This window comes from Prionailurus viverrinus, chromosome E2 (assembly GCF_022837055.1).
Source record: "Prionailurus viverrinus isolate Anna chromosome E2, UM_Priviv_1.0, whole genome shotgun sequence".
In the NCBI taxonomy this organism is placed as follows: Eukaryota; Metazoa; Chordata; class Mammalia; order Carnivora; family Felidae; genus Prionailurus; species Prionailurus viverrinus.
Genome location: NC_062575.1, coordinates 48434355 through 48446449, shown reverse-complemented (window position 1 = coordinate 48446449; position 12095 = coordinate 48434355). Strand labels below are relative to the sequence as shown.

Here is a 12095-nt window from a genome sequence, read left to right as displayed (position 1 = left end):
CCCCAGAGGCCCTCCAGCTATCAGGGTCTCTCTGGATCAGAGGGGGTCCCTGGTGAGGGAGAGAGGCCCCCCGTCTGCCGTGGGCCAGGCTGTCGGCTCTTCTGAAGCTGCGCTGAGGACAGGCCTGCCACCTGCGGTTCAGTGGGCTTTCCTCTGGGGTGTCTCTGGTGCCGCTCAGCAGAGTAGCGTGGGGCTGGGCCCGGGTTGCAGAGTCTGACCAGTGCTGTGCCCCGTCTTGTAGCGGAGCTCAGGTCCTTGGCTGTGGTGAGGAACAAAGGAGGACGCGTCTGGGCCGGGCTCCTCCCGTGGAATTGCACTTGCTGGTGCCTTTTCTCTCTTCTGTCCCCTCTGCCACCGGGCACTTTGTCCTGAGGACAGCCCTAGCCCCCTGATGCTGCTTCTCCCTGCCCCCAATCCGCAGCCCATGGCAGCTGCAGACTTAAAACAGAAATCTGATCCTGTCAGAACTCCCAAGGGGCGGCTTGCCCTCACTCCACTCCTGGGCTCCCGGCTTTGTGTCCCCTGAGTCTTCCTGCCAGAGCGCCCCGTGTGACCCCCTGGGTCTCCTCTGGGAAGGAACCTGTAACTGTCAGCAGGGAGTGGTAGCGTGGCGCCAGAAGAGGTGTAGGGGCCTGGCTGCGAGTCTCTGCTTGGCCCCCTCCTGGCTGTGTGACCCCCACAAGTGACTCCACCGCTCTGTGCCTCGGTTTTATCAGAAATGCCCGCCCCCCTCCGGTGTTCTTGATGAGTATGGAATGAGCTGGTGTCTGTGGAGCTTTTATTTTTTTCATCGTGTCTCTGGGGAAAGGGGGTCGGTTCCCCTGGGGGCTCTCCTTTGAGGAGTGGAAGCACGGCGGCCCCAGCTGTGGGTGGCAGCTCCCCTCTGCCCCAGACACCATGTTGCAAACCCTTAAGGAGTATCCTGGACGGAGGCCCTTGCTTTTTCTCTGGAATTCTGTGCCGCAACCTTGCAGTCTTGGCCCAGTTGGAACAGGATCGGGGGCTTGTCCGGTAGCGGGAGAGCCCCAGTTACCCCTGAACAACCTCCTACATCTCTGGGGGTTCTTTGGCTCCCTGTGGGGCTGGACGGTGTGAGCCAGGGTGGATGGGACAGGCCTCCCCCGGCGTCTTTGACACCTTCCTTGGGGCCGGCACTTCTGTGTGCTGTGCCCTGTGCGCAGCAGCTCACCCGCGCCTCAGCGTGCCTGGTCTCCCGAGAAAGGAGGGGTGAGCTCGCCCTGGTGGCGGAGCGGCTGTTCGAGCCCCGGCTTGTGCTGCTCTGAGGCCCGTGCTCCTTGCCACCAGCTGTGCAGCCCAGAGAGGCTCCTTCCAGCTGCCTCTGGTGCTCCCTGCCGGGGATGTGTCATTTCTTTACCCGGCTTCTGTCGATGGACTGTGTTCTCCCCCCTTACGAACAGAGATGATGGCACACTCTGCATCTTTGTCTTTACCTTGCCTTTTGGTTTTGTTTTTTTAAAGAGAGATAGCGAGTGGGGGAGGGACCGGAACAGAGAGAGAGAGAGAAGGGAGAATATGAATCTTAAGTAGGCTCCACGCTCAGCGAGCAGCCCAACTTGGGGCTTGACCCCACGACCCTGGGACCGTGACCTGAGCCAAAATCAAGAGTCGGTGGTTCAACCAACTGAGCCACCCAGGTGCCCCTTTAACTTGCTTTACTCATGTGACAGTCCCTCAAGATCTCTGTACGTGAGCTATATGTGTATTTTTTTCTTTTTAATATATTTAGTGTGTTTCTTAGGAGATTGGTGATTTGTTTTTTTCAATCCATGGTCTTACACCATAAGTCAACATTTAAAAACTTCTAAGAGGACAGTCGTGATCTGATAAAGCAGATCGTAGGATGTGCCCCCCACCCACTGCCCCATTTCTTTGGAAAAGAGAAATATTAATGTGGGGATAGGGATTTACACCGTAATTTGTTCCAGAGAGGTCATGGGTTAAAACAAGTTGAGAAATGGCAGCCTGAGACATTGGCTCAGAGAGGGAAGAAGCCAGTGTTGCTCTGCGTGCGTGTGCATCGGGGCTCCATGTGCCCCGGGTCTGGGGTCACTTGAACTTCGGCTGCCTTGCTCACTCATTCCCCAGATACCACCTGAGTACCCACCCACGTCCAAACAGACAAGATCCCTGCCTTCATGGGACTGACGAACATGGGCTCTGGGGCCCCCGGGCTCGGCCTCGGGAGGGCCAGTGTGCCAGCCCTTAATGTTTGTGCTGGCAACATTCACACCTCTGCCTTCTGAAGCATAATCTCCTGTGAGCAAGGCCATGTTGAGACTCCGAGCTTCCAGGTGTGAACTGGTACCTCTGGGCTTGGTGATGACTCGGTTCAGACCAGGTCGTGGATCAAGCGAGAACAGCCCTGCCCTTCGGCTCTCAAAGGTCACGGGCCCTCTGTGATTCCAGCTACCAGGCTCAGAGCACCGACTTGTGTTTTTCCTGAATTTTGTTTTTTAAATCTGTGCCTCCGTTTCCCTATCTGTAATGCACAAGGAAGGGTGAGTGGCCTGGGAGTGTTTGTAATCGGGGGACAGTGGAATCAGACTCTTCTTGCCCCTGACTCCCAGCTCCCCTCCCTGGAGGCAGCCAGGGCCCTGCGTCGGCGTCCTTCCAGAGGTGTTCGTGCTGGTGTGCATACACGTGTCTGTGCGTCAATCCCTCTTTTCTACCTCCAGTAGTGTCACATTCCACACTGTTCTTTTTTTTTTAAGTTTATTTTTATTTTATTTTGAGAGAGGGAGAGGGAGGGAGGGAGAGAGAGAGAGAGAGAGAGATCGAGATCAAGCAGGGAAGGGGCAGAGAGAGGGAGACAGAATCCCAAGCAGGCTCTGCGCTGTCAGCACAGAGCCCAACAAGGAGCTTGAACTCATGAACCGTGAGATCATGACCTGAGCCGAAGTCAAGAGTCAGACACCCAACGGACTGAGCCACCCAGGTGCCCCTCCGCACTGTTCTGCACCTTCTTTTTTCCGTTAAGGTATCTCCGGTCACCCCAAGCCCACACATGGATCTGCCTCCTCCTTCCTAGGAGCTACAGGGGGTCTCCTTGCATAGATGTTTCATGTGCGTTCTCTGCAGCTCCCAACGGCTGGCCAGCTGGCGAGCACAGTACTGTTGCCACCCTCCATTCGGTCCCAGGTGCCGTCACCCAGAGACACACTGGGTTTTTATAGAATACCAAGCAAAAGCAGTGCCCACCTAAATTGAGATAGGCCACCGACTAAAATGCACCCGGATTCCAGCAGCGTCAGAACCTGGGGACATTGGTGCCACAGGACTGGTGGACTGTAGTCGCTGGGGGCTGTCAGTATGTGAGGAAGCAGAGACTGAGTGCAGCCCAGCAAGGTGGTTCCAACTTCTCAGGCCACTTGCACTGTGCGTGACACTGGCCAGGGGCCTCGGTGCCTCGGGTGTGCAGGAACAGTTTCACCTGCTGCCTGGGGCTGGGGGTGATTCTGGAAGATGTGTGGCTGACTGGCTGATCTCACTGAGGCTTATCTAAAACTTTTTTTTCTTTTTTTTTTTTTTAAATGTTTTTTTAATGTTTTATTTTTGGGACAGAGACAGAGCGTGAGCAGGGGAGGGGCAGAGAGAGAGCGAGACACAGAATCCGAAGAAGGCTCCAGGCTCTGAGCTGTCAGCATAGAGCCCGACGCGGGCCTCGAACTCACAAACCGTGAGATCATGACCTGAGCCAGAGTCGGACGCTTAACCGACTGAGCCACCCAGGAGCCCCTAAAAAATTTTTTTTCAGTTTATTGATTTATCTTGAGAGAGAGCAAGAGCGCACACAAGCAGGGGAGGGGCAGAGAGAAGGAGAGACAGAACCCCGAACAGGCTCCGCGCCGTCAGCTCAGACAGAGCCCAATGCAGGGCTCAAACTCACGAACTGTGAGATCATGACCCAAGCCCAGATCAAGAGTTGGACACTTGGGGCGCCTGGGTGGCGCAGTCGGTTAAGCGTCCGACTTCAGCCAGGTCACGATCTCGCGGTCCTTGAGTTCGAGCCCCGCGTCAGGCTCTGGGCTGATGGCTCAGAGCCTGGAGCCTGTTTCCGATTCTGTGTCTCCCTCTCTCTCTGCCCCTCCCCCATTCGTGCTCTGTCTCTCTCTGTCCCAAAAATAAATAAACATTGAAAAAAAAAAAAAAAAGAGTTGGACACTTAAACGACTGCGCCACCCAGGCGTCCTGCATTGAGGCTTATTAAATTGCTGTAATTTGGGAGGTTGCCTCTTTGTGCTTTTTGAGTTTTCTCATTCTTTGTGAACATTATGTTTTTCTCCCTATTCATGTGGCTGTTTTGTAGACATAAGCAAAATCCATAGGGGGTTCAACTTCTATTGGGTCGAACCACCTGAAATTGTGTGGTGGGTTCAGAAATGGGAGGGGTACGGAAATGTATCTTTCAGCCTCCTGGTTTCTTTTTTGTGGTCTCTGGTCATTTTTACTTTTTTTCCCTAGATATATTTTCCCTTTCTAGAGACAGAAAGTAGGTATCAAAAGAAGGTTATTTCCGAACAAATTCTAAATCACGAGTGACAGAAATAGTTACTCTCAAACCAAGCTCCCTTTTGCTGGGACCTGCTTCCCGGTCCGCAACCTTCTGTTCTGCGTCCCTGCCCCACCAGGAACCTCTGTCCCTGCACCCTCCTGGCAGACAACCCCCTCCAGGGATCTTGCCTTATGAGATCTTCAGCTTTCTTTGGCCGATGAATTCTTCCTCTTACTCCTGGTTTGCTTTTACAAAACATTGTGCTTGAGGTTGTTCTGGAGGAATCCCTAGGAGCACTGTCTCTCTCTTATCCCAGGCTCAGGGTGGTGGTTCATTTTCAAGGTGGCTGTGAAGAAAGGTGGTCTCCTTCTTTGGTCATTTAATTGCTGCCTGACTTCAAGTGGTGCTCGGGCCAGGCCACTCCTGGGACATAGATGGTCTCTGTCCTTATTCTGTTCTTGCCCTCTCTTACCCTCTGCAGCCAGAAAATCTGTAAAATTGCAGTCCTGTTCCATCGGCTTCCCTTGGCTCAGACAGATCTCGTCAGAAATTTGCAGGGCTTTTGGCGCGCCTTGGGTGGCTCAGTCGATTGAGCGTCCGACTTCAGCTCAGGTCATGATCTCGCAGTTTGTGATTTCGAGCCCCGTGTCAGGCTCTGTGCTGACAGCTCGGAGCCCGGAGCCTGCTTCGGAGTCTGTGTCTCCCTCTCTCTGCCCTTTCCCTGCTCGTGCTCTCTCTCTCTTGTTTCTCAGAAATGAATAAACGTTAAAAATTAAAAAAAAAAAAAAAAAGAAAGAAAGAAATTTCCAGGACGTTTGATAATTTGCTCCCACTGGAGAGGTAGGGGCTCAGTCCTTCCTGCCCAGGCTCCCAGGATTCACAGCTCTTTGGATGTGTCCCCACACAGGGAGGAGTGGATGCGGGCCATTCAGATGGTCGCCAACAGCCTTAAGCAGCGGGGCCCAGGTGAGGACCCCATGGACTATAAGTGTGGCTCCCCCAGTGACCCTTCTGCGGCCGAGGAGATGGAAGTGGCAGTTAGCAAGGCTCGGGCCAAGGTGGTAAGTGCTGGGGGGCCGGTGGCCAGGCTGTGAGTACCCCTCCCCGCACAACACTGGCCCTGCCTCCCCTGGTTTCCACACGGTGTGTACAAAAGCGTAGCCGGGGATGTGTCCTGACTGCCCTGTGGGATGGGCCTACATGGGTGCACTTGGGGTGAGGGGCAGCCGCATCACGGGAGGTTGTGAAGACCTGTCTGCCCCCATATCCGAGCCTCCCGGGGCCCCCTGCCTGGGAGAGCCAGGCTGAAGGCCACTTCAGAGCAAATAGTCACTGCCCAGAGCCTCCCTTCCTGCTCCCACCAGAGCGTTTTGGCAACAGCGTCCTTCGATGTTTCCTTTCTCTTTGTTGAAATGTCTTCCCGTGGGCCACGTGCCAAGCACCGACTGCCCCACTCTCTCCCCCTCCTGGGCAGACCATGAATGACTTCGACTATCTCAAACTTCTGGGCAAGGGCACCTTTGGCAAAGTGATTCTAGTGCGGGAGAAAGCCAGCGGCCGCTACTACGCCATGAAGATCCTGCGGAAGGAAGTTATCATTGCCAAGGTGGGCGCTCCCAGGGCTACTTCTGGCTGGCCTCTGCGGTGGGGAGTGCGCACTGGGCAGCACGCTCGCCTGTGCCTTCGGGGAGCCTGAGGCCCACCCCACCCCACCTTCTGGGCACCTGGAGGACTAAGGTGGGAGTGTGACAGGGCTTCACCCCGCAGGCGTCATCAGGGCCTGCAGGCAGGTCTCTTGGGGCATGAAGGGCTTGTGGGGAGGCCGTGAGGGTCGGGGCTTGGCTCAGGGCCTCTCACTAGGAGGCTGGGCCAGAATGGAATTCTCTTCTTTTTTTTTTCCTTCTTTAAATAAGTTTTTAAAATGGAAAATTCCTGACATGCACAAAATTTTTAGAAGAAAAATAAATACTGTGGACTCCCATGTAGCCAGCCTCCAGCTTCCACAATTGTCAACATTTGGCCCGTCTTGTTTTATTAGCTCTGCCCTCCTTTTTGTCCTGGAGTATCTTAAAGGCATGTTCTAGATGTCATATGGTTTCACCCAGAGATACTTAGGTATGTGTCTTTAACAGATGAAGATCATAAAGACTATAATGGAACAACGATCTCACCCCAGCAAAACGAACAGCCCCCTATGTGCCTGGTCCAAGGCAGGCTTCGAGAGCTTCAGCACTGTTGGCATTTGGGGCCAGATCATTCTCTGCTGTGGGGCTGTCCTGTGTACTGTAGGATGAGTCGCCATACCCTGGCCTTCACCCCTAAAGCCAATAGCACCCCCTCCCCCCAGTTGTGACAATCAAAAATGTCTTTAGACATTATTATCAAGTGTTCCCTAGGGACAGACTCACCAACCCCTGCCCCGGGAAGAGCCAGTGTCTGGAAACCGCAGGCAGGTCAGGATTTTTAGCAGCTCGGGTGACTGCTGTGTGTTTAGAAACCAAACTTGAGCCCATGTTAGAGTGGCCCCAGGGGGCCTGCTGGGCCCACCCCCAAGTGTCTGGGAGGGGCCTGAGAATCTGCATTTCCCCAAGTTCCTAGGCGACAGGCTGCCAGCCGCTATGGGGACCACACATTGCCGCGGGTGGAATCCTCATTAGATCCACTTCCCTTTTTCAGCAAGAACATTTATACGTGGGGATTCCCACTGCCTGTGGCATCACCTCAGGAGTCTTAACAATGCCTGCTTGTCCCTCCATAGGGGTGTTAATTTTAACATTGGCAGTCTGTCACCTCCTTCATAAAGTCCCCAGCGACTTCTCACCTCATAGCTTTGAGATTGAGCCACTGATTGATTGGCCTTGTCTGGGGCCATCGTTCCCTTGTGGCCGGAGGATGGTAACATTCCACTCCCGCCATGCCATTCGGTGTGTGTTTAGGACTAGAACTGCATTTCACCAAAGCATTGCTCCCCCCTCCCTTAGGTTGGGCCGGGGGTCGGGGGGGCAGGTGTGGTGTTGCCCCCCAGCCCCTCACGCAGCCTCTGTCTGCAGGATGAAGTTGCCCACACGGTCACCGAGAGCCGGGTCCTCCAGAACACCAGGCACCCATTCCTCACTGTGAGTGGTATTTCCCTCTCAGGCGGGGCCTGGCCTCTGCGTGCGCCATGTGGGAAAAGAGCCCAACCCTGCCGCCATGAAGCACGGACTTAGTGTCAGCCAGGTGGCCAGGGCTGGGTGTTGTTGGGCTCCCCCAGATGACCTGAATCAAACCCTGGGGGTGGCACCTTCTTCACAGATGGTGGCTTCGTGGCTTCAGCCAGCTGATGATCCCACATTACAAGATGGTTCTGGGAGAGCATGGCTACTCTATGAGTTAGAGGCATTTAGCCCAGCTGGTCGAAGTGGGAACGTTATTTTTTTGTTTCTGTTTTTAAATGTAATTCTAGAAGGACATGAATTCTGGTGCTGCTTGTCAGCTTAGTCTGAGGAGACGCCTTTTTGGGCTACAGGCTCCCATCAAGGCCAGCAGCCATCAGTTAAATGGATCACATACAGGATGGCTTATGGGATGGGTCATTTCTTTAGCTCAGCTGTTGTCCAGTGTCCTAGTAAACCATGACACCGTTCATACTTTTACAAGGTACTTTGATGTAGAAGACAGAGAATAGTTAGACTTGTCATGAGCAGAGGGGTCACTCGGGGTCCTCTAAGGAACTTTCTGTTGGGCTTCTTAGAGCGTAGTTTGAGAACTGCTGTTTACTGGCACATCATTTGTCCATCCTGTCTTTGGGGTTGGCTCCCAAGCCACTGCCTGCTTCCAGCCAGCAGACCTACAACCTGACTGTGGAGAAGAGGGGTAAAATGGCCCTGGTTGCTCAGAACTGGGTATCTCCCTGGCCGCACCTCTCAGAAGCTTAGCTGAAGGCTGAGGACAGCCTCCTTCAGCCCAGTAACCCTTTCCCTGCCCTCAGAGCCACAAGCTCGCTCACACACCCCAAAAGGGGAAGCAGATGTTTGAGCCCTGGCTGCCAGGGTGGGGAGCGTGCCTGCAGAGTCCGCAGAGAGCCTGCCTTCTTCCCACTCCCACCCTGGCCGCCTTCCTGCCCCCCACCCCCCTCCCCAGGCACTGAAGTATGCCTTCCAGACCCACGACCGCCTGTGCTTCGTGATGGAATACGCCAACGGTGGTGAGGTGAGCATAGCCCGCGTCAATGTTCCCACGTCTCCTTCCCAGGTATCGTGGGAGGCAGAGGGCAATTGTAGAGGGGGCAGAGGGGGCCTGGCTGGATGTCCCCTCATTCTCGAGGCAGGCGTCACCATCTCCATTTCGCAGGCGAGGAAACTAAAGCTCAGGTTAAGCGGCTTGGCCCAAGTTCACACAGCTAGTGAGTCAGTGGGCAGGGGGCACGCGCAGGCCCAGAGAGGCCTGGAGAGGCTGTGGGAAGGGGGGCGGCCAAACGGCAAAGGGCGTCCTTAACGGCTGCCAAGAAAGTGTGTGCGGGGCAGGGTCTGCCAGCGCTCCGCCTTCCCCCGTGTTCTGACAGGAAGAGTCCGCCACTCGTTGTGACTGGGTTGCTCAGGCCTGGGCTGCCACCTGCCCCTCAGCCCCCGCACCCTGCTTTCTGCGTGTGGCGTCACTCACCGGCTCCGCATTGTTGGCTTCGTCTGTCCCACTGGTCCGCAGCTTATTGTCACTTGCTCATGACTTGTGTTCCTGTGCTTTCTTGCTGTACCCCCCTCCCTCCCTCATCTGTCCCCTCATGCTGTCCCCACTTAACTCTCCCCTTGGCATCTCCTGGCTGTCCTTCGTTCTTCATGCCTCACTCCGTTTACTCACGTCAGTTTTTCCCTGCTCACTGTCTCTCGCTTGGTTCTTCTTGCCGTCACTTGCAGGTTCATGGAGTAGGTGTCACCATGTCACTGGGCTCGGTGTTGGGGGCCAAGGGGCAGGGTCCTATTTCTTGCTCCTCTGGGCCGATATCTGACTTTTTGCTCCTTCCTCCGCTGGCAGCTGTTTTTCCACCTGTCCCGGGAACGAGTCTTCACGGAGGAGCGAGCCCGCTTCTATGGTGCAGAGATCGTCTCTGCCCTTGAGTATTTGCATTCGCGGGACGTGGTGTACCGCGACATCAAGGTGAGTGTGCGGTTGCCTCCTGGCCTGTGGCGCCTGTGGGGCTCGCACCGGGGAGGCCAGGCCTGTGCCCTCAGGCCCACACTTCTCCCTCCAGGGAGGCTCTGACTTGTGGGTGTTCCCGAGTCCACTCACCCTCTGGCCTAGCCCCCGGCCGGCTGTCCCACACTAAGGTCCCGCAGGCCTCTCTGAGCCTCTGGTGGACACACCCCTCTGTGCGGGGAATGGGGAGGGGTGGGGGGTGGAGGTAATATCAGTACAAGCACCGCAGGAGATAGTTTGGCCGAATCCACCAAAGCCGAGTGGACACGTCCCTGTGAGCCAGCCGTTTTGCCCCAGGTTTATGCACGGTGGGAACCGAGCACGGATGCACGCACACTGCCGGCAGCGCTGTTCACGCTCGCCCCGAGCTGGAAGCCAGCCGGGTGTCCGCTGTCGGAGAACGGCTAGAACGCACTGCAGTGGCGCCCCGCGGCCGGGCTTTGCACAGCAGTCACTGAGTGAACCGCAGCCCTGCAGCCGTGCCAAGCTCACAGGCTCACGTTGAGGGGAAGCCAGGACAGACCGTACAAACCTGTGTTATTTATTTATTTTTATTTTTTTTATCATATTTTCTACATTTATTTATTATTGAGAGACAGAGAGACACAGAGCATGAGCAGGGGTGGGGCAGAGAGAGGGGGAGACACAGAATCCGAAGCAGGCTCCAGGCTCCGAGCCGTCGACACAGAGCCCGATGCGGGGCTCGAACTCACGGACCGCGAGATCATGACCTGAGCCGAAGTCGGACGCTTAACCAACTGAGCCACCCAGGAGCCCCAGATCTGTGTTGTTTAAACATACAGTGCGTACGTAGGTGGGGAAACTAAAGAAAAGCAAAGGAGTAAAGTTCTTCCTCAGCTGAGGGGATGGTTAATAACAGGCAAGGGGCCCCTAGAGGGTTCTAGGGGTCTTGGTAACGTTCTCCCTTAGCCTGGTAGAGGTTACACAGAAGCCCACTAAATTGCCCATTTGTGTTAAGTTTGGTTAAAAGTCGAGGAAGAGGGGCGCCTGGCTGGCTCAGTCGGTAGAACATATGACTCTTGATCTTGGGGTGGTGGGTTTAACCCCCACATTGGGTGTGGAGCCTACTTAAAAGAAGTGGAGGAAGAAAGCTGGCGTTGCTCAGAGAGTTGGACGCTGCAGCCCACGCTGTGGGGAGCCGGTGGGCAGAGCCCGGCTCCCATCTCTCTCTGCCTGGCTTTTTTCCAGCTGCCCTTGGGGGCTGGCCTCCCTCTGAGCCTCACGGGCTTGACTTTGTGCTAGGGGTGTGCCCGGTGCCCGGCTTGGCACGACAGCTACCACCCCAGGCCACAGCTCTCCGCGGGAATGGCCAGGGTGTGTGGGGTTCAGGAGCGGTGGTGGGAAACCCTGGGAAGACGCGTCCCTGATACGTTGACTTTTCCTACAGCTGGAAAACCTCATGCTGGACAAAGATGGCCACATCAAGATCACTGACTTCGGACTGTGCAAAGAGGGCATCAGTGACGGGGCTACCATGAAAACCTTCTGTGGGACGCCCGAGTACCTGGCACCCGAGGTGCCTGAGGCTGGAGGTCCCGGGGGCGTGCGAGGCCAAGGGAGGAGAGGCCCTCGGACCCGTGTGGTTTCCCCAGCGCAGACCCTGTGAGGGCCGTGCTGCGATTCCTTAGATGGCCCTCCGTGGCCGCAGGCAGCGCCATGTCCCTCCGTGGGTCCCTCTCAGCCCCGCTGCCTGGCAGGCGTGTGCCCGGCCCCTCACCGCCCCTCCCCGCTCACCTGCTCAGGTGCTGGAGGACAACGACTACGGCCGCGCGGTGGACTGGTGGGGGCTGGGCGTGGTCATGTACGAGATGATGTGCGGCCGCCTGCCCTTCTACAACCAGGACCACGAGCGCCTCTTCGAGCTCATCCTCATGGAGGAGATCCGCTTCCCGCGCACACTGAGCCCCGAGGCCAAGTCCCTGCTTGCTGGGCTGCTCAAGAAGGACCCCAAGCAGAGGTGAGGGCTGGAGTCTGTCCCGCCCGGCCCAGCGCTACCTGTTGCGCTGTCCCCTCGCTCGGAGGGGGCCAGGTCCGCAGGCGCACGCCTGTGTGTCATCGCCACGGCGCCTCCACTAGTCCCCGCAGCTTGGGCCCTGCCTTGGGACTCGCTTGGGGCCAGGCCGTCCTTCGCGCCCTGCCCGCACTGCCTCGTTCTTCGGGTGTGCTGAGGGTCACGGCAGCCCTGAGCCTGGCCGAGGGTGGCCGAGGCCACCCTCTCGGCTCCTGTTCTGCACTCGGAGTCCTGGGTCGGGATCCCCCGGGGCTGTGACCCAGGGCTGAGAGCCCCTTCCCTGAGCCATGGTTTCCTCCTGTGTGGAATGGTGGTCTGTGGCCAGGACAGAATCACTAGAGGTCGCTCAGGGCCTGCGCTGAAGGCCCGTCTCCCAGA

General features: G+C 56.4%; 1 protein-coding gene across 8 annotated transcripts in view; it reads left to right on the top strand.

Moving 5' to 3' along the window:
- Window positions 1–12095, top strand: part of AKT2 (AKT serine/threonine kinase 2) — a 65020-nt gene that overhangs the window by 49928 nt on the left and 2997 nt on the right. For all 8 annotated transcript variants that reach the window (XM_047835529.1, XM_047835535.1, XM_047835533.1 and 5 more), the window contains 7 exons: window positions 5421–5574; window positions 5988–6119; window positions 7564–7629; window positions 8636–8704; window positions 9524–9646; window positions 11094–11222; window positions 11449–11663. In XM_047835529.1, coding sequence (XP_047691485.1) covers window positions 5421–5574; window positions 5988–6119; window positions 7564–7629; window positions 8636–8704; window positions 9524–9646; window positions 11094–11222; window positions 11449–11663 — 888 coding nt within the window. The remainder of the gene's footprint in view (window positions 1–5420; window positions 5575–5987; window positions 6120–7563; window positions 7630–8635; window positions 8705–9523; window positions 9647–11093; window positions 11223–11448; window positions 11664–12095) is intronic.